Source organism: Orcinus orca, chromosome 1 (genome assembly GCF_937001465.1).
Source record: "Orcinus orca chromosome 1, mOrcOrc1.1, whole genome shotgun sequence".
Taxonomy (NCBI): domain Eukaryota; kingdom Metazoa; phylum Chordata; class Mammalia; order Artiodactyla; family Delphinidae; genus Orcinus; species Orcinus orca.
In genome coordinates this window covers 100,768,463-100,794,705 of record NC_064559.1, presented here as the reverse complement: position 1 = coordinate 100,794,705, position 26,243 = coordinate 100,768,463, and the positions used below count along the sequence as shown (strand labels likewise).

General features: G+C 43.8%; 1 protein-coding gene across 12 annotated transcripts in view; it reads left to right on the top strand.

The window, feature by feature from the left end:
* IL6R (interleukin 6 receptor) overlaps nucleotides 1-26,243 on the top strand; it is a 136,273-nt gene that overhangs the window by 107,560 nt on the left and 2,470 nt on the right. For all 12 annotated transcript variants that reach the window (XR_007471561.1, XM_049697651.1, XM_049697641.1 and 9 more), the window contains 6 exons: nucleotides 20,350-20,392; nucleotides 21,059-21,149; nucleotides 21,974-22,121; nucleotides 22,371-22,516; nucleotides 22,746-22,900; nucleotides 26,126-26,196. Coding sequence is in view for 11 of the 12 variants with exons in the window: in XM_049697651.1 (XP_049553608.1) it covers nucleotides 20,350-20,392; nucleotides 21,059-21,149; nucleotides 21,974-22,121; nucleotides 22,371-22,516; nucleotides 22,746-22,900; nucleotides 26,126-26,196 (654 nt within the window). In the remaining variant the exon portion in view is untranslated. The remainder of the gene's footprint in view (nucleotides 1-20,349; nucleotides 20,393-21,058; nucleotides 21,150-21,973; nucleotides 22,122-22,370; nucleotides 22,517-22,745; nucleotides 22,901-26,125; nucleotides 26,197-26,243) is intronic.

Sequence of the window (26,243 nt, the reverse complement as noted above, 5' to 3'; positions counted from 1 at the left end):
GTCATGGTGTATAATTATTTTTATATATTGCTGAATTCTATTTGCTAATACTTTGTTAAGGACTTTTGCATCTATTTTCATGAAAGATATTGATCTGTAGGTTTTTTGTTTTTTGTGGTACTATCTTTGGTTTTAGTATCATGGTAATACTATCCCTATAAAATGAATTGGGGAGTGTTCCCTCCTTTTGGAAAAGACTATATAGAACTGTGTTAAGTTTTCTTAAATGTTTGGTAGAATTCTCCAGTGAAACCATCTGGGCCTGGAGATTTTCTTTCTTGCTTGCTTGCTTTCTTTCCTTTCTTTTCTTTCTTGCTCTCTTCCTCTCTCTCTCTCTCTCTCTCTCTCCCCCCCTCTCTTTCTCTCTTTCCTTCCTTCCTTCCTTCCTTCCTTCCTTCCTTCCTTCCTTCTTTCCTTTCCTTTCCTTTCCTTTCCTTTCCTTTCCTTTCCTTTCTTTCTTTTCTTTCTTTCCTGTGCTGCATGGCTTGTGGGATCTCAGGTCTCAGGTCCCCAACCAGGGATTGAACCTGGGCCCCCGACCGTGACAGCGCCAAGTCCTAACCACTGACCTGACCACCAAGGAATTCCCGAGATTTTTTTAACGGAAGAGTTCAATTTCTTTAACAGTAATGGGGCTCTTCAAATCATCTATTTCAGATTGGGTGAGTTTTGATAGTTTATAGTTTTTGAGGAAGTGGTACATTTTGTCTGAGTTGTCAAACTTCTTGTTTGAAATTTATGTTTGTTATTTATGTGTAGAGTTGTTCTTGGTATTCCCTTGCTATCTTTTTGATATCTGCGAGGTCTGTAGTGATAGCCCATTTTGCTCCTGATACTGGCAATTCCTGTCTTCCCTTTTTCTTTTCATTCTTGCTGGATGTTTATCAATTTTGTTGATCCTTTCAAAGAACCAGCTCTTTGTTTTATTGATTTTCTCTATTTTTTTTTTCAATATCATTGATTTCTGCTCTTAGTTGCTTTCTTTGTTCTGTTTTCTTTGGCTTTTAGCTTTTCTTCTTTTTATTCCCCCCTTAGGATCAAAGCTGAAATCATTCATTTGTAACTATTTTATTTCCTAATATAGGCTTTTAGTGCTATAAATTTCTCTTTAAGTGTACTTGCATTCCACAGATTTTGATATTTTTCAGTTTCATTTTTGTTATGTCTTTATTGAGTTCAAAATATTTTCTAATTTTCCTTTTGATTTCTTCATTGTGTGGAGTTTTCTTGAAGTGTGTTATTTGGTTTCCAAATATTTGGATATTTCCAGATATTTTCAGTTATTGATTTCTAATTTAATTCTTTTGTGGTTAGTGAGCACACTTCATATGATTTGAATCCTTTTACACTTATTGAGACTTATTTCATGGCCCAGGATATAGTCTGTCTTGGTATATGTTGTATGGGCACTTGTAAAGATGTGTATTCTGCTGTTATTGGGTGGGGTGTCCTGTACATGTTGACTGGATCCTGTTGGTCGATGGTATTGTTAAGTTCTATATCCTTGCTGATTTTCTGACTAGTTGTTCTGTCAGTTGTTAAAAGGGGTGTTGACGTCTCCAATTATAATTGTGGATTTGTGTAGTTCTCCTTTCAATTCTATTAGTTTTTGCATTTTACATTTTGCAGCTCTGTTGTTTGGTGCATATACATTTAGGATTACTATGTGTTCTTGGTGGAATGATGCTTCTATAATTACATAATATCCCTTTCTGTAATTTTTCTCTTAGTGATTTTTCTTTGATGTTTATTTTATCTGATAGTAATATAACCATGTCCTTTGATTATGTTTGCATGCCTCTTATCTTTGTACTTTAAACCCAACTATGTCATTATATTTGAAGCGAGCTTTTTGTGGACAGCATATAGTTGGGTCACATTCTTTTTTTTTTTTTGCGGTACGCGGGCCTCTCACTGTTGTGGCCTCTCCCGTTGAGGAGCACAGGCTCCGGACGCGCAGGCTCTGGATGCGCAGGCTCAGCGGCCATGGCTCACGGGCCCAGCCGCTCCGCGGCATGTGGGATCCTCCCGGACCGGGGCATGAACCCGTGTCCCCTGCATCGGCAGGCGGACTCTCAACCACTGTGCCACCAGGGAAGCCCTTGAGTTTATTTTTGTGTATGGTGTTAGGAAGTGTTCTAATTTCATTCTTTTACATGCAGCTGTCCAGTTTTCCCAGCAGCACTTAGAGAAGAGACTGTCTTTTCTCCATTGTGTATCCTTGCCTCCTTTGTCATAGATTAGTTGAACATAGGTGCATGGGTTTATCTCTGGGCTTTCTATCCTGTTCCACTGATCTGTATTTCTGTTTTTGTGCCAGTACCATATTGTCTTGATTACTGTAGCTTTCTAGTATAGTCTAAAGTCAGGGAGCCTGATTCCTCCAGCTCCATTTTTTTCCCTCAAGACTGCTTTGGCTATTTGGGGTCTTTTGTGTCTCCATACAAATTTTAAGATTTTTTGTTCTAGTTCTGTAAAAAAAAAAAAATGCCACTGGTAATTTGACAGGCATTGCATTGAATCTGTAGATTGCTTTGGGTAGTATAGTCATTTTCACAATATTGATTCTTCCCATCCAAGAACACGGTATATCTTTCCATCTGTTTGTGTCATCTTTGATTTCTTTCATCAGTGCCTTACACTTTTCCGAGTACAGGTCTTTTACCTCCTTAGGTAGGTTTATTCCTAGATATTTTATTCTTTTTGTTGCAATGGTGAATGGGATTGTTTCCTTAATTTCTCTTTATGATCTTTCATCGTTAGTGCATAGGAATGCAAGAGATTTCTGTGCATTAATTTTGTATCCTGGAACTTTACCAAATTCATTGATTAGCTCTAGTAGTTTTCTTTTCTTTTTTTTTTTTCAAATATTTATTTATTTATTTTTGGCTGCATCTGGTCTTTGTTGCTGTGCCGGGCTTTCTCTAGTTGCGGCAAGCAGGGGCTACTCTTCGTTGCAGTGCGCAGGCTTCTCATTGCCGTGGCTTCTCTTGTTGCAGAGCACGGGCTCTAGGGCACACAGGCTTCAGTAGTTGTGGCACATGGGCTTAGTTGCTTCTCGGCATGTGGGATCTTCCCAGACCAGGGCTTGAACCCGTGTCTCCTGCATTGGCAGGCAGATTCTTAACCACTGTGCCACCAGGGAAGCCCAGCTCTAGTAGTTTTCTGGTGGCATCTTTAGGATTCTCTATGTACAATATCATGTCATCTGCAAGCAGTGTTAGTTTTACTTCTTTTCCAGTTTGTATTCTTTTATTTCTTTTTCTTCTCTGATTGCCATGGCTAGGACTTGCAAAACTATGTTGAATAATAGTGGCAAGAGTGGCCATCCTTGTCTTTTTCCTGATCTTAGAGGAAATGCTTTCAGTTTTTCACCATTGAGAATGATATTTGCTGTGGATTTGTCGTATATGGCCTTTATTATGTTGAGGTAGTTTCCCTCTATGTCCACTTTCTGGAGGGTTTTTATCATAAATGGGTGTTGAATTTTGTCAGAAGCTTTTTCTGCATCTATTGAGATGATCATATGGTTTTTATTCTTCAATTTGTTAATATGGTGTATCACATTGATTGAATTGTGTATATTGAAGAATCCTTGCATCCCTGGGATAAATCCCACTTGCTCATGGTGTATGATCCTTTTAATGTGTTGTTGGATTCTGTTTGCTAGTATTTTGTTGAGGATTTTTGCATCTATATTCATCAGTGATATTGGTCTGTAATTTTCTTTTTTTGTAGTATATCTGTCTGGTTTTGGTATCAGGGTGATGGTGGCCTCATAGAATGAGTTTGGGAGTGTTCCTTCCTCTGCAATTTTTTGGAAGAGTTTGAGAAGGATGGGTGTTAGCTCTTCTCTAAATGTTTTTTTTTTTTTTCCATTGAACCATTTACTTTATTTATTTTTTGACATCTTTATTGGGGTATAATGGCTTTACAATGGTGTGTTAGTTTCTGCTTTATAACAAAGTGAATCAGTTATACATATACATATGTTCCCATATCTCTTCCCTCTTGCATCTCCCTCCCTCCCACCCTCCCTATCCCACCCCTCTAGGTGGTCACAAAGCACCGAGCTGATCTCCCTGTGCTATGCGGCTGCTTCCCACTAGCTATCTACCTTACATTTGGTAGTGTATTTATGTCCATGCCTCTCTCTCGCCCTGTCACAGCTCACCCTTCCCCCTCCCCATATCCTCAAGTCCGTTCCCCAGTAGGTCTGTGTCATTATTCCTGTCTTACCCCTAGGTTCTTCATGACATTTTTTTTTCTTAAATTCCATATATATGTGTTAGCATACGGTATTTGTCTTTCTCTTTCTGACTTACTTCACTCTGTATGACAGACTCTAGGTCTATCCACCTCATTACAAATAGCTCAATTTCGTTTCTTTTTATGGCTGAGTAATATTCCATTGTATATATGTGCCACATCTTCTTTATCCATTCATCCGATGATGGGCACTTAGGTTGTTTCCATCTCCGGACTATTGTAAATAGAGCTGCAATGAACATTTTGGTACATGACTCTTTTTGAATTATGGTTTTCTCAGGGTATATGCCCAGTACTGGGATTGCTGGGTCGTATGGTAGTTCTATTTGTAGTTTTTTAAGGAACCTCCATACTGTTCTCCATAGTGGCTGTACCAGTTCACATTCCCACCAGCAGTGCAGGAGTGTTCCCTTTTCTTCACACCCTCTCCAGCATTTATTGTTTCTAGATTTTTTGATGATGGCCATTCTGACTGGTGTGAGATGATATCTCATTGTAGTTTTGATTTGAATTTCTCTAATGATTAATGATGTTGAGCATTCTTTCATGTGTTTGTTGGCAGTCTGTATATCTTCTTTGGAGAAATGTCTATTTAGGTCTTCTGCCCATTTTTGGATTGGGTTGTTTGTTTTTTTGTTATTGAGTTGCTTGTAAATTTTGGAGATTAATCCTTTGTCAGTTGTTTCATTTGCAAATAATTTCTCCCATTCTGAGGGTTGTCTTTTGGTCTTGTTTGTGGTTTCCTTTGCTGTGCAAAAGCTTTGAAGTTTCATTAGGTCCCACTTGTTTATTTTTGTTTTTATTTCCATTTCTCTAGGAGGTGGGTCAAAAAGGATCTTGCTGTGATTTATGTCATAGAGTGTTCTGCCTATGTTTTCCTCTAAGAGTTTGATAGTGTCTGGCCTTAACATTTAGGTCTTTAATCCATTTTGAGCTTATTTTTGTGTATGGTGTTAGGGAGTGATCTAATCTCATACTTTTACATGTACCTGTCCAGTTTTCCCAGCACCACTTATTGAAGAGGCTGTCCTTTCTCCACTGTACATTCCTGCCTCCTTTATCAAAGATAAGGTGACCATATGTGCGTGGGTTTATCTCTGGGCTTTCTATCCTGTTCCATTGATCTATCTTTCTGGTTTTGTGTCAGTACCATACTATCTTGATTACTGTAGTTTTGTAGTATAGCCTGAAGTCAGGGAACCTGATTCCTCCAGCTCCGTTTTTCATTCTCAAGATTGTTTTGGCTATTCGGGGTCTTTTGTGTTTCCATACAAATTGTGAAATTTTGTGTTCTAGTTCTGTGAAAAATGCCAGTGGTAGTTTGATAGGGATTGCATTGAATCTGTAGATTGCTTTGGGTAGTAGAGTCATTTTCACAATGTTGATTCTTCCAATCCAAGAACATGGTATGTCTCTCCATCTATTTGTATCATCTTTAATTTCTTTCATCAGCATCTTATAATTTTCTGCATACAGGTCTTTTATCTCCTTAGGTAGGTTTATTCCTAGATATTTTATTCTTTTTGATGCAATGGTAAATGGGAGTGTTTTCTTGATTTCACTTTCAGGGTTTTCATCATTAGTGTATAGGAATGCCAGAGATTTCTGTGCATTAATTTTGTATCCTGCAGCTTTACCAAATTCATTGATTAGCTCTAGTAGTTTTCTGGAAGCATCTTTAGGATTCTTTATGTATAGTATCATGTTATCTGCAAACAGTGACAGTGTTACTTCTTCTTTTCCGATTTGGATTCCTTTTATTTCCTTTTCTTCTCTGATTGCTGCGGCTAAAACTTCCAAAACTATGTTGAATAAGAGCGGTGAGAGTGGCCAACCTTGTCTTGTTCCTGATCTTAGTGGAAATGCTTTCAGTTTTTCACCATTGAGGATGATGTTGGCTGTGGGTTTGTCATATATGGCCTTTATTATGTTGAGGAAAGTTCCCTCTATGCCTACTTTCTGCAGGGTTTTTATCATAAATGGGTGTTGAATTTTGTCAAAAGCTTTCTCTGCATCTATTGAGATGATCATATGGTTTTCCTCCTTCAATTTGTTAATATGGTTTATCACATTGATTGTTTTGCATATATTGAAGAATCCTTGCATTCCTGGAATAAACCCCACTTGGTCATGGTGTATGATCCTTTTAATGTGCTGTTGGATTCTGTTTGCTAGTATTTTGTTGAGGATTTTTGCATCTATGTTCATCAGTGATATTGGTCTGTAGTTTTCTTTCTTTGTGACATCCTTGTCTGGTTTTGGTATCAAGGTGATGGTGGCCTCGTAGAAGGAGTTTGGGAGTGTTCCTCCCTCTGCTATATTTTGGAAGAGTTTGAGAAGGATAGGTGATAGCTCTTCTCTAAATATTTGATAGAATTTGCCTGTGAAGCCATCTGGTCCTGAGCTTTTGTTTGTTGGAAGATTTTTAATCACAGTTTCAATTTCAGTGCTTGTGATTGGTCTGTTCATATTTTCTATTTCTTCCTGATTCAGTCTTGGCAGGTTGTGCATTTCTAAGAATTTGTCCATTTCTTCCAGGTTGTCCATTTTATTGGCATAGAGTTGCTTGTAGTAATCTCTCATGATCTTTTGTATTTCTGCAGTGTCTGTTGTTACTTCTCCGTTTTCATTTCTAATTCTGTTGATTTGAGTCTTCTCCCTTTTTTTCTTGATGAGTCTGGCTAATGGTTTATCTATTTTGTTTATCTTCTCAAAGAACCAGTCTTTTAGTTTTATTGATCTTTGCTATCGTGTCCTTCATTTCTTTTTCATTTATTTCTGATCTGATTTTTATGATTTCTTTTCTTCTGCTAATTTTGGGGGTTTTTGTTCTTCTTTCTCTAATTGCTTTAGGTGCAAGTGTAGGTTGTTTATTCGAGATGTTTCCTGTTTCTTAAGGTGGGCTTGTATTGCTATAAACTTCCCTCTTAGAACTGCTTTTGCTGCATCCCATAGGTTTTGGGTCGTCGTGTCTCCATTGTCATTTGTTTCTAGGTATTTTTTATTTCCTCTTTGATTTCTTCAGTGATCACTTCATTATTAAGTAGTGTGTTGTTTAGTCTCCATGTGTTTGTATTTTTTACAGATCTTTTCCTGTAATTGATATCTAGTCTCATAGCGTTGTGGTCAGAAAAGATACTTGATACAATTTCAGTTTTCTGAAATTTACCAAGACTTGATTTGTGACCCAAGATATGATCTGTCCTGGAGAATGTTCCATAAGCACTTGAGAAAAATGTGTATTCTATTGTTTTTGGATGAAGTGTCCTATAAATATCAATTAAGTCCATCTTGTTTAATGTATCATTTAAAGCTTGTGTTTCCTTATTTATTTTCATTTTGGATGATCTGTCCATTGGTGAAAGTGGGGTGTTAAAGTCCCCTACTATGAATGTGTTACTGTCGATTTCCCCTTTTATGGCTGTTAGTATTTGCCTTATGTATTGAGGTGCTCCTATGTTGGGTGCATAAATATTTACAATTGTTATATCTTCTTCTTGGATTGATCCCTTGATCATTATATAGTGTCCTTCTTTGTCTCTTGTAATAGTCTTTATTTTAAAGTCTATTTTGTCTTATATGAGAATTGATACTCCAGCTTTCTTTTGGTTTCCATTTGCATGGAATATATTTTTCCATCCCCTTACTTTCAGTCTGTATGTGTCTCTAGGTCTGAAGTGGGTCTCTTGTAGACAGCATATATATGGGTCTTGTTTTTGTATCCATTCAGCCAATCTGTGTCTTTTGGTGGGAGCATTTAGTCCATTTACATTTAAGGTAATTATCGATATGTATGTTCCTATTCCCATTTTCTTAATTGTTTTGGGTTCAGTATTGTAGGTCTTTTCCTTCTCTTGTGTTTCTTGCCTAGAGAAGTTCCTTTAGCATTTGTTGTAAAGCTGGTTTGGTGGTGCTGATCGCTCTCAACTTTTGCTTGTCTGTAAAGGTTTTAATTTCTCCATCAAATCTGAATGAGATTCTTGCTGGGTAGAGTAATCTTGGTTGCAGGTTTTTCTCCTTCATCACTTTAAATATGTCCTGCCACTCCCTTCTGGCTTGCAGAGTTTCTGCTGGAAGATCAGCTGTTAACCTTATGGGGATTCCCTTGTGTGTTATTTGTTGTTTTTCCCTTGCTGCTTTTAATATGCTTTCTTTGTATTTAATTTTTGACAGTTTGATTAATATGTGTCTTGGCATATTTCTCCTTGGATTTACCCTGTATGGGACTCTCTGTGCTTTCTGGACTTGATTAACTATTTCCTTTCCCATATTAGGGAAGTTTTCAACTATAATCTCTTCAAGTATTTTCTCAGTCCCTTTCTTTTTCTCTTCTTCTTCTGGAACCCCTATAATTCGAATGTTGGTGAATTTAATGTTGTCCCAGAGGTCTCTGAGACTGTCCTCAGTTCTTTTCATTCTTTTTTCTTTATTCTGCTCTGCAGTAGTTATTTCCACTATTTTATCTTCCAGGTCAGTTATCCGTTCTTCTGTCTCAGTTATTCTGCTATTGATCCCATCTAGAGTATTTTTCATTTCATTTATTGTGTTGTTCATCGTTGTTTGTTTCATCTTAGTTCTTCTAGGTCCTTGTTAAATGTTTCTTGCATTTTGTCTATTCTGTTTCCAAGATTTTGGATCATCTTTACTATCATTATTCTGAATTCTTTTTCAGGTAGACTGCCTATTTCCTCTTCATTTTTTAGGTCTGGTGGGTTTTTATCTTGCTCCTTCATCTGCGGTGTGTTTTTCTGTCTTCTCATTTTGCTTATCTTACTGTGTTTGGGGTCTCCTTTTTGCAGGCTGCAGGTTCGTAGTTCCCGTTGTTTTTGGTGTCTGTCCCCAGTGGCTAAGGTTGGTTCAGTGGGTTGTGTAGGCTTCCTGGTGGAGGGGACTAGTGCCTGTGTTCTGGTGGATGAGGCTGGATCTTGTCTTTCTGGTGGGCAGGTCCACGTCTGGTGGTGTGTTTTGGGGTGTTTGTGGACTTATTATGATTTTAGGCAGCCTCTCTGCTAATGGGTGGGGTTGTTTTCCTGTTTTGCTAGTTGTTTGGCATCGGGTGTCCAGCACTGTAGCTTGCTGGTCGTTGAGTGAAGTTGGGTGCTGGCATTGAGATGGAGATCTCTGGGAGATTTTCACCGTTTGATATTATGTGGAGCTGGGAGGTGTCTTGTTGACCAGTGTCCTGAAGTTGGCTTTCCCACCTCAGAGGTATAGCACTGACTCCTGGCTGCAGCACCAAGAGCCTTTCATCCACATGGCTCAGAATAAAAGGGAGAAAAAGTAGAGAGAAAGAATTAGTAGAAGTAGGAAGAAAGAAAGAAAGAAAGAAGGAAGAAAAGAAGGAAAGGAGGAAAGAAAGGAAAGAAACAGGAAGGAGGGAGGGAGGGAGGGACGGTGGGAGGAAGGAAGGAAGGAGGGAAGGAAGGAAAAAAGAAAGAGAAAGAAGATAAAGTAAAATAAAATAGAGTAAAATGTAATAAAGTTATCAAATTAAAAAATAATTATTAAGAAAAAAATTTAAAAAAAACAGACGGATAGAACCTTAGGACAAATGGTGGAAGCTAAGCTATACAGACAAAATCTCACACAGAAGCATACACATACACACTCACAAAAAGAGGAAAAGGGGGAAAAAATCATAGATCTTGCTCTCAAAGTCCACCTCCTCAATTTGGGATGATTCGTTGTCTATTCATGTATTCCACAGATGCAGGGTACATCAAGTTGATTGTGGAGCTTTAATCCGCTGCTTCTGAGGCTGCTGGGAGAGACTTCCCTTTCTCTTCTTTGTTCTCACAGCTCCCAGATTTGACCCCACCTCTGCGTGTAGGTCGCTGGAGGGCGTCTGTTTTTCGCTCAGACAGGATGGGGTTAAAGGAGCCGCTGATTCGGGGGCTCTGGCTCACTCAGGCCGGGGGGAGGGAGGGGCACGGAGTGCGGGGCGAGCCTGCGGCGGCAGAGGCCGCCGTGACGTTGCACCAGCCTGAGGCTCACCGTGCGTTCTCCCGGGGAAGTTGTCCCTGGATCCCGGGAACCCGGCAGTGGCGGGCTGCACAGGCTCCCCGGAAAGGAGGTGTGGATAGTGACCTGTGCTCGCACAGAGGCTTCTTGGCGGCGGCAGCAGCAGCCTTAGCGTCTCCTGCCCGTCTCTGGGGTCCGCGCTTTTAGCCGCAGCTCACGCGCGTCTCTGGAGCTCCTTTAAGCAGCGCTCTTAATCCCCTCTCCTCGCACACCAGGAAGCAAAGAGGGAAGAAAAAGTCTGTTGCCTCTTCGGCAGCTCCAGACCTTTTCCCGGACTCCCTCCCGGGCCACCCCCCCCCCCCCCCCGCCGTGGTGCACTAACCCGTTCAGGCTGCGTTCACGCCGCCAACCCGTCCTCTCCCTGCGCTCTGACCAAAGCCCGAGCCTTAGCTCGCAGCCCTGCCCGCCCCAGCGGGTGAGCAGACAAGCCTCTCGGGCTGGTGAGTGCCGGTCAGCACCGATACTCTGTGCGGGGAATCTCCCCGCTTTGCCCTCTGCACGCCTGTTGCTGTGCTCTCCTCCGTGGCTCCGAAGCTCCCCCCCTCTGCCACCCGCAGTCTCCGCCCGCGAAGGGGCTTCCTAGCGTGTGGAAACTTCCTCCTTTACAGCTCCCTCCCACTGGTGCAGGTCCCGTCCCTATTCTTTTGTTTCTGTTTTTTCTGTTTTTCTTTTGCCCTACCCAGGTACGTGGTAGGGGGGGTTCTTGCCTTTTGGGAGGTCTGAGGTCTTCTGCCAGCGTTCAGTAGGTGTTCTGTAGGAGTTGTTCCACGTGTAGATGTATTTCTGGTGTATCTGTGGGGAGGAAGGTGATCTCCGCGTCTTACTCTTCCGCCATCTTCCCCTCGTCCCTTCTCTAATTGTTTGATAGAATTCACTTGTGAAGCCATCTGGTCCTGGACTTTTGTTTGTTGGAAGATTTTTAATCAGAGTTTCAATTTCATTACTTGTGATTGGTCTGTTCATATTTTCTATTTCTTCCTGGTTCGGTCTTGGAAGGTTATACCTTTCTAAGAATTTGTCCATTTCTTCCAGATTGTCCATTTTATTGGCATAGAGTTGCTTGTAGTAGTGTCTTATGATGCTTTGTATTTCTGCAGTGTCCGTTGTAACTTCTCCTTTTTCATTTCTAATTTTAATTGATTTGAATCCTCTCCCTCTTTTTCTTGATGAGTCTGGCTAAAGGTTTATCTATTTTGTTTATGTTCTCAAAGAACCAGCTTTTAGTTTTATTGATCTTTGCTATTGTTTTCTTTGTTTCTATTTCATTTATTTCTGCTCTGATCTTTATGATTTCTTTCCTTCTACTAACTTTGGGTTTGTGTTTTTTTCAATTGAAATTTTTTTTAATAATTTATTTTACTGAAGTATAGTTGATTTACAATGTGTTAATTTCTACTGTGCAGCAAAATGAGTCACTTATACATATATGTACATTCTTTTTCATATTATTTTCCATTATGGTTTATCACAGGATACTGGATGTAGTTCCCTGTTCTATACAGTAGGACCTTGTTATCTATCCATTCTACATATAAAAGTTTGCATCTTCTAATCCTGAACTCCCAACCCATTAACTTTGGGTTTTGTTTGTTCTTCTTTCTCTAGTTCCTTTAAGTGTCAGTTTACATTGTTTATTTGAGATTTTTCTTGTTTCTTGAAGTAGGCTTGTATTGCTATAAACTTCCCTCTTAGAACTGCTTTTGCTGCATCTCATAGGTTTTGGATCATCATGTTTTCATTGTAATTTGTCTCTAGGTATTTTTTGATTTCCTCTTTGATTTCTTCAGTGATCTCTTGGTTATTTAGTAACGTACTGTTTAGCCTCTATGTGTTTGTGTTTTTTACGTTTTTTTCCCCTGTAATTGATTTCTAATCTCTTAGTGTTGTGGTCGGAAAAGATGCTTGATATGATTTCAACTTCCTTAAATTTACTGAGGCTTGATTTGTGACCCGAGTTGTGATCAGTCCTGGAGAATGTTCCTTGTGTACTTGAGAAGAAAGTGTAATCTGCTAATTTTGGATGGAATGTCCTATAAACATCAATTAAATCTATCTGATCTGTTGTGTCATTTAAAGCTTTTGTTTCCTTATTAATTTTCTGTCTGGATGATTTGTCCACTGGTGAAAGTGGGGTGTTTAAGTCCCCCACTATTATTGTGTTACTGTCGATTTCCTCTTTTATAGCTGTTAGCATTTGCCTTATGTATTGAGGTGCTCCTGTGTTGGGTGCATATATATTTATAATTGTTATATCTTCTTCTTGGATTGATCCCTTGATCATTACATAGTGTCCTTCCTTGTCTCTTGTAACATTCTTTATTTTAAAGTCTATTTTATCTGCTATGAGTATTGCTACTCCAGCTTTCTTTTGATTTCCATTTGCATGGAATATCTTTTTCCATCCCCTCACTTTCAGTCTGTATGTGTCCCTAGGTCTGAAGTGGGTCTCTTGTAGACAGCATATATATGTGTCTTGTCTTTGTATCCATTCAGTGAGCCTGTGTCTTTTGGTTGGAGCATTTAATCCATTCACGTTTAAGGTAATTATCGATACGTATGTTCCTATTCCCATTTTCTTAATTCTTATGGGTTTGTTTTTGTAGGTCCTTTTCTTCTCTTGTGTTTCTCACTTAGAGAAGTTTCTTTAGCATTTGTTGTAGGGCTGGTTTGGTGGTACTGAATTCTCTTAGCTTTTGCTTGTCTGTAAAGCTTGTGATTTCTCCGTCGAATCTGAATGAGATCCTTGCCAGGTAGAGTAATCTTGGTTGTACGTTCTCGCTTTCATCACTTTAAATATATGGTGCCACTCCCTTCTGGCTTGTAGAGTTTCTGCTGAGCAATCAGCTGTTAACCTTATGGGAGTTCCCCTGTATGTTATTTGTCGTTTTCCCTTGTTGCTTTCAATAATTTTTCTTTGTTTTTAATTTTTGTCAATTTGATTACTATGTGTCTTGGCATGTTTCTCCTTGGGTTTATCCTGCCTGGGACTCTGTGCGCTTCCTGGACTTGGGTGCCTATTTCCTTTACCATGTTAGGGAAGTTTTCAACTATAATCTCTTCAGATATTTTCTTGGGTCCTTTCTCTCTCTCTTCTCCTTCTGGGACCCCTGTAATGCGAATGTTGTTGCATTTAATGTTGTCCCAGAGGTCTCTTAGGCTGTCTTCATTTCTTTTCATTCTTTTTTCTTTAGTGTGTTCTGTGGCAGTGAATTTCACCATTCTGTCTTCCAGGTCACTTATCCATTCTTCTGCCTCAGTTATTCTGCTATTGATTCCTTCTAGTGTACTTTTCATTTCAGTTGTTGTATTGTTCATCCCTTTTGTTTGTTCTTTAATTCTTCTAGGTCTTTGTTAAACATTTCTTGCATCTTCTCGATCTTTGCCTCCATTCTTTTTCCGAGGTTCTGGATCATCTTCACTATCATTATTCTGAATTCTTTTTCTGGAAGGTTGCCTATCTCCATTTCATTTAGTTGTTTTTCTGGGGTTTTATCTTGTTCCTTCATCTGTACAAAGTCCTCTGCCTTTTCATTTTGTCTTTTTGTGAAAGTAGTTTTCCTTCCACAGGCTGCAGAATTGTAGTTCTTCTTGCTTCTGCTGTAGTGTTTTTTAAGTGTATCTCTTTGTATACCTTTTTAAGTGGTTGCTCTACATGTTATATATACATAACATAGTCTATGCCTGTTGACTTTACTGGTTTGAGTTAAGTATAGAAACCCTATTTCTCTTTACCCTCCCCTGTTTATAATGTAATTTTTAAAAATATGTCCTCTGTGTTCATTTAGAACCATATTGGACAGTTACAATTTTTATTTCAACTGTCAAACATAATTTAGAAAACTCATGAGAAGAAAACCTATTGTACTTACCCATATTTTTTCTTACCATGTTCTTTCTTACTTTCTGATGTTTCAAGGTTCCAGTAAAGTCAGCCACCTCTGAAGCTACCGGTTTTCACAGCTTTGCCTACTGTGGTAGAACTATCAGCCAAAGGACCAGAGAGTGGGAGAAGCTCCAGACTGACACACCTTAGTCTCATATTCTTATCCAAGGGCCTGTCGTTTTCTGTTGTTGTTGTTTTTTAACAGATACCCTGTTTTTTGTATGCTTCTGTTCAATGTCCAGAATACTGAAATGGTTGTTTTTGACAATTTTGTCAATTTTTATAATAGCTTTTGGGGGAGAGGATTTATCAATCGAAATATTTTGTAGTAGAATTGTTTTAGAGAAGAGTAAAGGTCAAATGAGAGGATCAGTGGTGCAACATAAACATGCAGGAAGAGTTCAGGTCAACGTGGGAGAGAAAATATCAAATGATATAACAAAGTCTCCCAGGAGTGAAGGATATGTTTTTAGTTTGAAAGCAACCATTGAGTACCTAGGATAATGACTGGGAAAATAAAAACCTACACCAAGACACATTATAGAAATATTTTAGAGTATTGGATAAAGCTTCAGAAAGAGAATCCACATTGAAGGGTATAGGATTGGAATGTGTCATTAAATTTTGTAGGAAGATAATGTCTAACCCCCAATCTGTTCTTAATTAAATTACTCTAGAATGAAGGTAGAATAAGGACTTGTTCACAAATGTAGGGTCTCAAAAAATGTATGTCCCATGTAGCTGCTCTCAGAAAGCTATGGAGGGATATGCACCAATACAATGAAGCAATAAGGCAAAAAAGTAAATGGAGGGGAAAAAAGGAGCAGTTAATTCCTGGAGAAGTTTGTATAAGGATAAAAGTAATCATAATACATACCTTTTTTAATATTAAAATTAAAAATAATTATTTATTTATTTTAATTAATTATTTGGGCTGTGCCAGGTCTCAGTTTGTGGCACGTATGATCTTTGTTGCGGCGTGCACGTGGGATCTAGTTCCCCGGCCGGGGATTGAATCCGGGCCCCCTGCATTAGGAGCAAGGAGTCCTGCTCACTGGACCACCAGGGAAGTCCCATTAATGTTAAAATTAAAAAAAATTTTCATAGTATGTAACTTGATTCAGCAGCAATTGGTATTTATATAGTCACATAATAATGAGAACACTGGACAGTTTGAGCAGGGAGCGACATAACCAGATTTCACGAAGGTACACTAAAAAATCAACTATTGAAGTATTACGTAAAATAAACCCCTTTTAGGTGTACAGTTTGATGAATTTTGACAAGTGTATGCAGCCATGTAACCACCATCACAATCAAATATAGACCGTTTCAGTCACCCAAAAGGTTCTCTTGTGCCCTATCCCAGCTTTGTGCCCCGCAGGCAGTGACTGACCTGTTTTCTATCACTTTAAATGAGATTTATCCTTTTTAGAGTTTGGTGTAAATGGAATCATGCCATATGTGCTTCTTTGTGTCTCGTTTCTTTCACTCAGCAGAATGTTATTGAGATTCATCCATGCGGTCGCACCATCAGCAATTCTTTTTTTAATGCTAAGTGGTGTTCTCTTGTATGGATGTGCCACCATTAGTTCATCTATTCGCCGAGATTTAGGTTTTAAAGGGACCCTGTGGAATAGACTCCAGGGGCCAGAGTGGAAGCAGAAGACCTGTCTCAGGTGGTCCAGGTAAGAGATGCAAGTGTCTGTTCCTCCAGCCCCAGTGCCATTCCCCAAACACACCAAGCACATCCCCACCTTAGGGCCTCAGGTGTTCCCAGCCGGAAGGCTCGTCTCCCAGGCGTCTGTGGGTTTGCCTTCTCACTTCATTTAGGCGTCTGTTCAGCCATCACTCCCTCCACCACCCCTGCCCGCTTGTCCCCTCTCCTTGACTTGCGTTTCTTCTTTGCCCTTATGGTCATTGACCTTATACCTCTTTGTATACTTCTTGTCTGCTGCCCGCACCAAGAGTGTGAGCTTCATGGTGGCCATGTCTAGAATGTACGCATTTTATAAATATGTGTGGAGTGACTCAGTATGGCTCCCTGAGAGCAAGGTCTGTGCCTGTCACCTGTGAAGTACAAGGTGTGGTACTGGGTGGCAGTCGAGGGTTAAAGCTGTAAGTATTAAATTTCCATGTGGATGTGCCTTTCAGGTGACTCCAGGTGCAGTTCCCCGGGTAGAGACAGGGCCTTAAAAGTGATGGCCAGGGTGACCACAGTGGGCCAGGGGTGTGGCAGTGAGCAGTCTCAGGGAGGCCACCACTTTTCTGAGTGTCATGAGAAGGCCTGTGACCCCCACCCTTAAAAGTGATGGCCAGGGTGACCACAGTGGGCCAGGGGTGTGGCAGTGAGCAGTCTCAGGGAGGCCACCACTTTTCTGAGTGTCATGAGAAGGCCTGTGATCCCCACCCCCCAGTACTGGTTGGAGAGCTTCTCCCTGGTGTGCCGGGGAACCGGATCGGACCCTCCCCCAACCCCACCCCCAAAAGCCTTCTGGCCACTGACCTTTGTGTACCCTGTGTGTTCTCTCCCACTGCTGGGACTCACCAGCATGATTCTGGACCAGGCCACCTCTTGGAACGCTTGACCAGCTGGTAGTAATGTCCCAGAACAAAGTAACGAGAGCATTAACAGCTGTGGATGGATTGGGCGTAGAGTAACTGCTTACAGCAACAATAGAACCTAATCACAGTCTGCTGGTGTGGCAGCTGCTGAGGTGCCGCCTTGATCTCTGTAGCTTCCAGGTGGCCACTTCCGTGCTGCAGACATCCTGAAATGTGAGGTTCTGCTGTGGTGGTGGAATGATAATTGTGTAGATTTTCCTCTGAAACTTAATTTCACAAACTGGCAAAACAGGCTTGTTATATTTATCTCTTAAATCATTAGGGAATCATAATTAGACCCCAAATGGTTTTAAATGTTTCTGTATTAATAATACTTTTTAGCCTGAAACCACCGCTAATAATTGGTTCTTGGGATTGGTATTTGGAACTGTCTTAGGAGATTCTAAATAAAAAGGCACCTTCTGTGCTTGGCTAGAGGACAGTTTTTTTTTTTTTTTTGCGGTACGTGGGCTTCTCACTGTTGTGGCCTCTCCCGTTTTGGAGCACAGGCTCCGGACGCGCAGGCTCAGCGGCCATGGCTCACGGGCCCAGCCGCTCCGCGGCATGTGGGATCCTCCCGGACCGGGGCACGAACCCGTGTCCCCTGCATCGGCAGGCGGACTCTCAACCACTGCGCCACCAGGGAAGCCCTAGAGGACAGTTTTTAACAGTCACTTTGCTTTGTTGTAGGTAAACAGCAGGGGCAGAATGGTTTAGCGTGGAGATTTGATTTGGGCCCCATTGGTGGACAGTGGTAGTTCACTCACGGAGGGCTCACTCTGCGGGCTGTGTTCTGATCGCTTTGCTGTGTGAACCTGTTTAAATACAGCAGTAGGTCCTGCTACTCTCCCATCCTGCAGGTGGGGGCACCAAGTAACCAGGCCAAAGTTAAGGAGCCAGTCAGTTCTGGAACCAGGATTGGAGCCCAGTCTGACCCCAGAACCTGTACTTTTAACCTCTCTTATACTGCTTCCATTTATTGAGCACCTATTTCATGTCAGTGTCCTGAACAGATACTGGTCCAACTAAATCCTCACATCAGGTGTGATTCGTGGTATTGAAGAGGAAGCCAAGGCTTAGATTAAGAATTTGCCCCGGTTCATTTCTCCTCTCTCCCTCCTTTCTTCTCTTTTTCTTCTCTCTGTCACATATATTTACTAAGAGCTTAATATGTATCAGACACTGTTCTGGGCTCTGGGGTCACCTCAGCAATGAAGGTAATTGTCAAAAGACAGATGTGATTCACATTCTCATAATGTTTAAATTCCAGTGGAAAGACACATATAATGAACCAATAAATAAGTGAATACATAAGAAAATACCCCCCCAAAAAAAAGAGAGAGAGAAAAAAAGAAAATGTCAAATAGCGTTACCAACCAGGGTTCTTGGCATCGTTAATCAATAGAAATTGATAATGGGCCAGACTAGAAGTTCTCGCAAGGCGTTATTGGGGCCCCTTCTGCAGCAACGGGGGGGAGTGAAAACAAGCAACAGGTTCCCTTGCCGGTTCCCCGAGGCAGGGAGAGCTGGTTCGTGTATGGGGTGAGGGGAGGGGTGTGTCCAGCGCTCGGGCCAGAGGGGTGCTTAGGAGGTCTGCCCACCCCTTCGGTGGTGGTGTGTGCGGGGGGCTTGCGCAGTACCCTGCTTTTGCTCCCGGCTCTTCAGAAATGGCAGTTGGGTTTTGGGTTTTCCGTGTTTTTTGTATCTTTGCCCCGACTGCACGTGCACGCAGGTATTTTTACTCCCTAATAGTTTCCTTGTATTTCATGGCTTGAGGAGACATGTGTCCAGGTACAAGCACAGCAGCAAAGGGTCCCAGGGCCCAGCCTGTCTCAGTAGCAAGTACCAGACAGAGAACTGAAATAAGGTGATGTGATAGAGAGGAGAGGGGTCACTTAGATGGTTCTTAGGGAGTCCTCTTTGTGAGGAAGTGACCTCTCAGCTGAGCTCTGGATGACAAGTCAGCCTACCATGGGTAAGACCAGGGAAAGAACATTCCAGACAGAGGGGCCACCTACAAATGCCTCAGAGTGTGACATGGAGGGAAAAGGGGTAAGTGGGCAGAGAAGAGGGCAGTGGGAAGGAGGGTAGATCATGGCGGCCTTGGTGAGCCCACCTGGAGACTTGGAGTTTTATTTGTAAGCACAATGGGAAGGTGTTGGAAGGTTTTAATCAGGTGACTGATGCGATCTGATTTTGGTGTGTAAGAGGTTGTGTTGTCTTCTGGGTGGGGACTGGATTGCAGGAGGCTGTGTGGCAGCGTCTTTGGACGTGGTTGTTACGGTCCTGGTAAGAGATGGTGATGGCTAGTATTGGGGTGGTGGAGATGGAGAGAGAGGAGTATGTGGGTTTGGGTGTGTTTTGGAGGAAGAGACGGCTTAACTTGCTGGTGAATTTGATGCTAGATGAATTTGATGAATTTGATGATAGAAAGAGAGTTGAATGTGGCCTGAGCCGCTAGGCTTACTAAAATTGAGAAAGCCGAGGTGAAGCAGCTTGCGGAGGGTCCGTTTTAGACATGCTGAGTTTGTGTACCTCTTGGTTGGCCTGTCAGGGAGGCGTCTCTATGAGGCCTGACTGGAAGGAGACAGGACTCTGGACACCCCTTTCAGTGAAGGGAGCAGAGAAAGGTGGTCGCCAGAGGGGCTGGGGGGCGAGGCAGGGTCTTTGCAAACATGGATAATGGAGCATGTTTGTTTCCTGGTGGGAGGTGTCCACGGGGAGAGAGACGGCAGTAGAGGAGAAGGGGCGTGGCTGCAGGGGTGTTGCCCTCCAGAAGGTGAGACAGTGCCAGCCCCAGCGCCAGACCCTTCTGAGAAGGTAACTGAGGGATGGCAGGGAGGGCGGGGCTGGGGGGCGGTGGTTTGGGTGGTGAGAGGATGAGGGGCCTCCCATCCAGTTGCTTCCAGTTTTCTCCTGATGAAGAGGCAGGTTCATAGGGTGGGCAGAGGGTGGGAGTATGGAGGGTTTGAAGAGAGGAAGGGGTGAGGTGTTGTCTCACCAGGGGCTTACCATGGGATTGTGGCATGTCCATTTGAGAACAGGGGCCGCATGTGTTCTCAGGTAGCGGTCAGCGGGGAGTGGGGTAAGCAGCGAAGCGGCAGGCGTGCAGATCCGTGGGTGTAACCAGGGCGGGGGATTTTCCAGGTGTGGACGGTGGAGCAAGGGAAGCCAGCGTGGGTTGAGGGCTGCAGGATTGTAGTCTTTCTGTCTCCACCCAGTCCTGCTGCCCGAGTAACCATTTCCACCTCTTTCTCCCCTAAGAAGTGCCCGCAGGGGCCTCCCGGGCTAAGCAGTGCTGGGCTTCTGCGCCTCTAGGTACCGACCAGCACCCCCGGCAGCACCTCCCTCCCTCCCCCCTTCCTGTTCCCTGAACCTCTTGTCTTTGGTTGACTCAGGACCTCCCCGAGAGAAAGGAGAAAGTGGAGGAAGCCCCAAAAGTCAGCTGAAGCCTGTGTCTGCACAGGGGCTGTTGCTGCGCTGTCTCCAGATCTGCTTGGAGAGACGCAACATGTAAACCAGTGAAACGAATACTACTGTGCCTGAGTGGTACCTTTTCTTTTCCTCCCTAGGGTTTGGAGAAGACCTCTGGTCAAGGATTTGCTAGAACCACTGGTGAGATCCTGAGCTGCCATCTGTTCCCAGGACATGTCTTTGCAGCTCCTGATTCACTTCTCCCAGCCTCCCTTCCAGCTTTGTCCCACACTGACCCCTCAGTGTAGGAAATATCCCTTTTTATTCCTCTAGGATGCTTTCTTTTAATTAATTAACTTATTTATTAATTTTTATTTCTTGGGGGGCTGCATTGGGTCTTCATAGCTGCACGAGGGCTTTCTCTAGTTGCAGTGCACGGGCTTCTCATTGCGGTGGCTTCTGTTGCTGAGGAGCACGGGCTCTAGGCACATGGGCTTCAATAGTTGTGGCTCGCGGGCTCTAGAGCTCAGGTTCAGTAGTTGTGGCGCACAGGCTTAGTTGCTCCGCGGCATGTGGGATCTTCCCGGACCAGGGGTTGAACCCGTGTTCCCTTCATTGGCAGGCGGGTTCTTAACCACTGCGCCACCAGGGAAGCCTCCTTAGGATGCTTTCTTGATTAAAGAATGTCATCCAGCAAACCCTCCCCATCCAGCTGAGGATGTGGAGGCCGAGACCCAGAAGGATGTTGCTTCACTTCCCATCTCATCCTGCCCCTGAGGGTGGGGCCAGGGCCTTCTGGGGGGCAGGTGGGGTACGGTCCTCTGAGACAGCCCTGGTGCCTTCAGAACACAACCTTCTGCTTTCCAGCTTGTACACAGCTCGTTCCTAAAGCTTCCGTTGACCCCTGTAAGACAGAGAAACCGAGGACAAGCATCTTTGCAGTTCCCATGGAAATGAGGTGAGCGGAGGTGTAGAGAGGCCGCTGGCAAAGGACAACTGTAAACGTCTGCTCAGTCCCTAGAGGGTGGCGGCAAGGATGGTACTGGGGAGGGGGATAAAGTTTTCAGGAACTCCTGCGTCAGACCCAGGCTCTAAGGCTGTGACCCACAGTGACTTACACAGTCTGTCTCCATTTCTGTACAGTGATGGCCTGTGACTCTCCCCTACCCTGGATGCCATGAGATCGGCATGTCCACCACATCTTCCGCTTTAACGGCAGACACCATTCTTAGTGTCAGTGATGCCAGACTATTCTGTTTGACTTGAAATGCTATAGGACGTATGTTTTTTGTTTCGTTTTTCTAAATGGCAGGTCTGCCTTTCTAACCATGTGTGACTTAGGCGATAGAGTTAGTGGAGTGGTGGGATGAGGTGTGGCATGTGCTTAAACACAGGGAGGAGTGGTTTGGGCGTTGCAGACGTGTCCTGCATTGTGGACGGTCCAAACTTGCATCACTTGAGGTTCATGAATCACTCAGGCAGGCCCAGGGTGAGCCCAGTGAGGGCTTTTGCCCATCTCTCTCTGTGGAGTTCCCTGGTGTGTTTTTATTTCCCTCTGCCTCTCCCCTTCCCCAAAGTCTCCAACCCCTGTGTCCCCTGGTGTGGTGCTTCCTTTGCTCTGCATTATGATTACCTGGGCACTTGTCTTGTTGCCACCCTGGGCGGGGGGGTGCACAGCCCTCTTGTCAGGGTGACTCTCCTGCCCAGCATCCTCCAGGACAGGTGTTGGTTGAATCACTCCTGTGTTCACTCCCTTCCCTTTGTTCCCTGTTCTTCCTGCAGAGGGTCCTTCTTAGCGCTGCTCTTGAGGGAATGCTTCCGAGACCTGGGCTGGCTGGCCACCATCCACAGCGTCGGCGGGGACGTGGGGCTGTTGGTGACCAGTATTGTCCCTCAGACCCCCTTCTTCTGGGCCATGCATGTCACGGAGGTACAGGCTTGCTGGGGGTCCTCTTGGGCTTCGGTGCCACCTCAAGGGGCCCTGCTGGGGTCAGCGAGCTGATGGGGGCCCATCAGCGGTGGACATCCAGAGTGGCTGCACTCTGATCCCTGGTCCCACGTCATACCTTCAGTTCCCTTGGGGTGGATCAGCGGTGCTGATGTAACAGGTGACACCTGCAGAGACAGACGTGCCATGTGGGGCAGGCAGCGAGGCCCGTGGCGTTTGTACCGTCCACAGACGCTGCACCAGAACATGCAGGCGCTGTTCAGAGCCCTGGCCGAGGCAGAGGAGCAGCAGCCCTACCTGCACGACTCGGCTGTGCGGCACGGGACCCGCTGTCTGGCCGAGTACCAGCTGGGTGATTACGGATGGGCCTGGAACAGGTGTGTACCAGGCAGGGCTGGAGGTTCGCTTCTCCATTCTCTGGACTCTTGTTTCTTTGCTGCTGCTTCCTCTCTCAAGATACCTCTCCTCTGATCCCCTCTCCATCCAAGGTGGGGAACAGCGTAGGAAACTCCCATCCCTCTCAGCCCAGACCTTCAAGCCCTCTCCGTGAGGACTGCTGTGCGTGCCACCAGGTGAGATGAGCCTCCTCTCCCTCCCTCTGGCCAGGTGCTGGGTGCTGGACCGAGTGGACTCCTGGGCTGTTGTCACGTTCATCGATTTCGGCCAGTCGGCCACCATCCCAGTGCAATCCCTGCGCAGCCTGGATAGTGACGATTTCTGGACCATCCCCCCCCTGGCTCAGCCATTCATGCTGGAGAAAGGTAAGGTGCCCTCCACCCTTCTGAGCACTCGGAGACAGGAGGTGCTGTGCGCGCCTCTGGGACCTCGGCGGGAATGGCGTCCGGGGCAGCTGAGGCCCTCAGGATGCCTGCCCTTCAGCCTCTATTCTTTTGACCTCACCCCGGTTTTCGGCATCTGCCCCTTGCAAAGCTGCTTCTTGAGAACTGTTTTTCACACTTGGTCTCTCTGAGCAACAAGATCTGGAAAGGAACCTCAGGTGCTGCCCAAAGGCTGAGTTCTCTGGGTGGAGTGAGGGGAGGGCAAGCCTCCCGGTCTCGCTTCTGCCAGAGTGGCTCAGCTTCCATCTGTTTCACGTACATTGAGTTTTGCTTAAGATTTCTTTAGAGAAGCATTCTGTGTAGAAGAAAACTGGAATTTGGAGACCAACGATAGGGGTTAGAGCATTTGGACTCAGCATCTCCCCCAATGTGCTGTTTGTTACTTTATTTTTTTCTTTTCTTTTTTAAATTGAAGTATAGTTGATTTACAATATTGTGTTAGTTTCAGGTCTACAGCAAAATGATTCAGTTATACATATATATATATTTTTCAGATTCTTTTCTATTAGAGGTTATTACAAGATGTTGACTATAGTTCCCTGTGCTATACAGTAAATCTTTATTGTTTATCTATTTTATGTATAATGGTGTGTATCTATTAATCCCATACTCCTAATTTATCCCTCCCCTTCCCACTTCCCCGTTGGTAACCATAAGTTTGTTTTCTATGTCTGTGAGTCTGTTTCTGTTTTGTAAATAAGTTCATTTGTATTATTTTTAAGATTTCACATATAAGTGATATATTTGTCTTTCTCTGTCTGACTTACTTCACTTGGTATGATAATCTCTAGGTCCATCCATGTTGCTGCAAATGGCATTATTTCATTCTTTTTTGTGGCTTCTTTATCGATTCATCTGTTGATGGACATTTAGGTTACTTCCATGTCTTGGCTTTTGTAAATAGTGGTGCTATGAACATTGGGGTGCATGTATCTTTTTGAATCGGAGTTTTTGTCTTTTCCGGATATATGCCCAGGAGTGGGGTTGCAGGATCATATGGTAACTCTATTTTTAGTTTTTTAAGGAACCTCCATACTGTTTTCCATAGTGGCTGTACCAATTTACATTCCCACCAACAGTGTAGGAGGGTTTCCTTTTCTCCACACCCTCTCCAGCATTTATTATTTGTAAACTTGGTGAAGATGGCCATTCTGACTGGTGTGAGGTGATAACTCATTGTGGTTTTGATTTTCATTTCTCTAATAATTGTCGATGTTGAGCATCTTTTCATGTGCCTGTTGGCCATCTGTATCTTTTTTTTTTTAAATTTATTATTTTAGCTGCGTTGGGTCTTTGTTGCTGCGCATGGGCTTTGTCTAGTTGTGGCGAGCAGGGGCTACTCTTCGTTGTGGTGTGCGGGCTTCTCATTGCGGTGGCTTCTCTTGTTGCAGAGCACGGGCTCTAGGCACACTGGCTTCAGTAGTTGTGGTGCACCGGCTCAGTAGTTGTGGCTCACGGGTTCTAGTGCACAAGCTCAGTAGTTGTGGCACACGGGCTTAGTTGCTCCGCGGCATGTGGGATCTTCCCAGACCAGGGATTGAACTCGTGTGCCCTGCGCTGGCAGGCAGATTCTTAACCACTGTGCCACCAGGGAAGTCCTGTATGTCTTCTTTGGAGAAATGTCTATTTAGGTCTTCTGCCCATTTTTGATAGGGTTGTTGTTTTTTTGATATTGAGCTGTATGAGCTGTTTGTATATTTTGGAAATTAACCCCTTGTTGGTCGCATCATTTGTAAATATTTTCTGCCAGTCCATCGGTTGTCTTTTCGTTCTGTGTATGGTTTCCTTTGCTGTGCAGAAGCTTTTAAAGTTTCATTAGGTTCCATTTGTTTATTTTTGCTTTTATTTTTCTTGCCTTGGGAGACTGATCTAAGAAAATATTGCTACGATTTATGACAATGTTTTGCCCGTGTTCTCTTCTAGGAGTTTTATGGTGTCATGCCTTATGTTCAAGTCTTTAAACCATTTTGAGTTTATTTTTGTATATAGTGTGAGGTGTTTGTTACTGTAGATCCAGGCACCTGTGGAGCCTCAGTTTCTACACCCTTGAAACGGAGAGGCCCCTTCTTTGCTCTGCCCCTTCTCGAGACTGGGGTTTAGGTGAGATGTGAAAGAGTGAAAGAATGCTTTGGGGGCTGAGGAGGAGAAGTGGATGTGAAGAAATACACATACAACACAAAATAAGATGGAAAAGCACCTCCCCAAAGTGCAGGGCCAAGCCTCCCTGCTAGGCTGATGGGCGCCACCCAGAGGTCACCTTGGGTCATTGCATGGAGAGGGCCCCTGCCTCTCGGCCTGGGGAGTAATGCCAGCAGACAGGACCTGGGAGCTTCTGGTGGGCTGAACCTGACTGCTTGGCTGTTGGAGGGTGGCCCAGAGTAAGGAGCCCCTGCCCCCAAAGAGCAGCTCCCAGCCTGTCAGAGGGGCCAGAGTGTGCAGCCCAGATATGTGGGTTCTCAGCTCTTGTGTGGACTTTGAGATGACCCCGAGGCCAGGTGGGCAGGTGTACAATTTTTCTCCCTTTATGCATGAGGAAAGGAAGCCTCAGGAAAATGAAAGGGACTTCTTCACGTTTCATAGCAAGAAAATGGCATAGCTGGGGGTGGAACTGAGGTCTGACCCTTGATATGAGCCAGTTTCATGCATACAAACAGTCCCAGTTTGGCGGGGTGGCGGGAGCTGAGTAAGGGCAGACGTCCTGGAGAAAGGTGAGTGTCTGACCAGTGCTCTGCCCTGCCTTGTCCCAGCAGGTAGGAATGTGCACTCGTCATGGTAAAAAGGCTCTCTGCCTTTTAACCTCCATCCCTCCAGCCAAAACTCTCAGAGCAGAGTTGAATGAACAGTTTTCTGTCTCCAGAATTTCCATTAGGGAATGTAAAATCCCAGATCCCTGTAATTATTTTAACAACAATAATGCCTCCTTTTACTTGCTCTTACTTTGCCCTCCGCTTCTCCTCCCTCTGCAGTGCTTATTATCTCACGATATCCTGGCAGCAGGGAATGAGTACTAACTAGCAGAGACTTGTCTGCAAGACCTGGTCTGCAGCCAGAACACTTCCCTGCAGCCCCGGCTTCTCACTTCCCTCCCTTGCTCCTTCTGCCTGACTAAGTGCCACCAAGGTTTTGTTGTTGTGTTTTGTTTTACAGATATTTGGAGTTCATGTCAGGTTATCCATCGCATCCTCAAAGGGAAAATCACTGGTGCTTTGAACTTGGAGGTAACTGCTGGGTATCTACTGTTCCCCTCCCCTACCTCCCAAGGTCT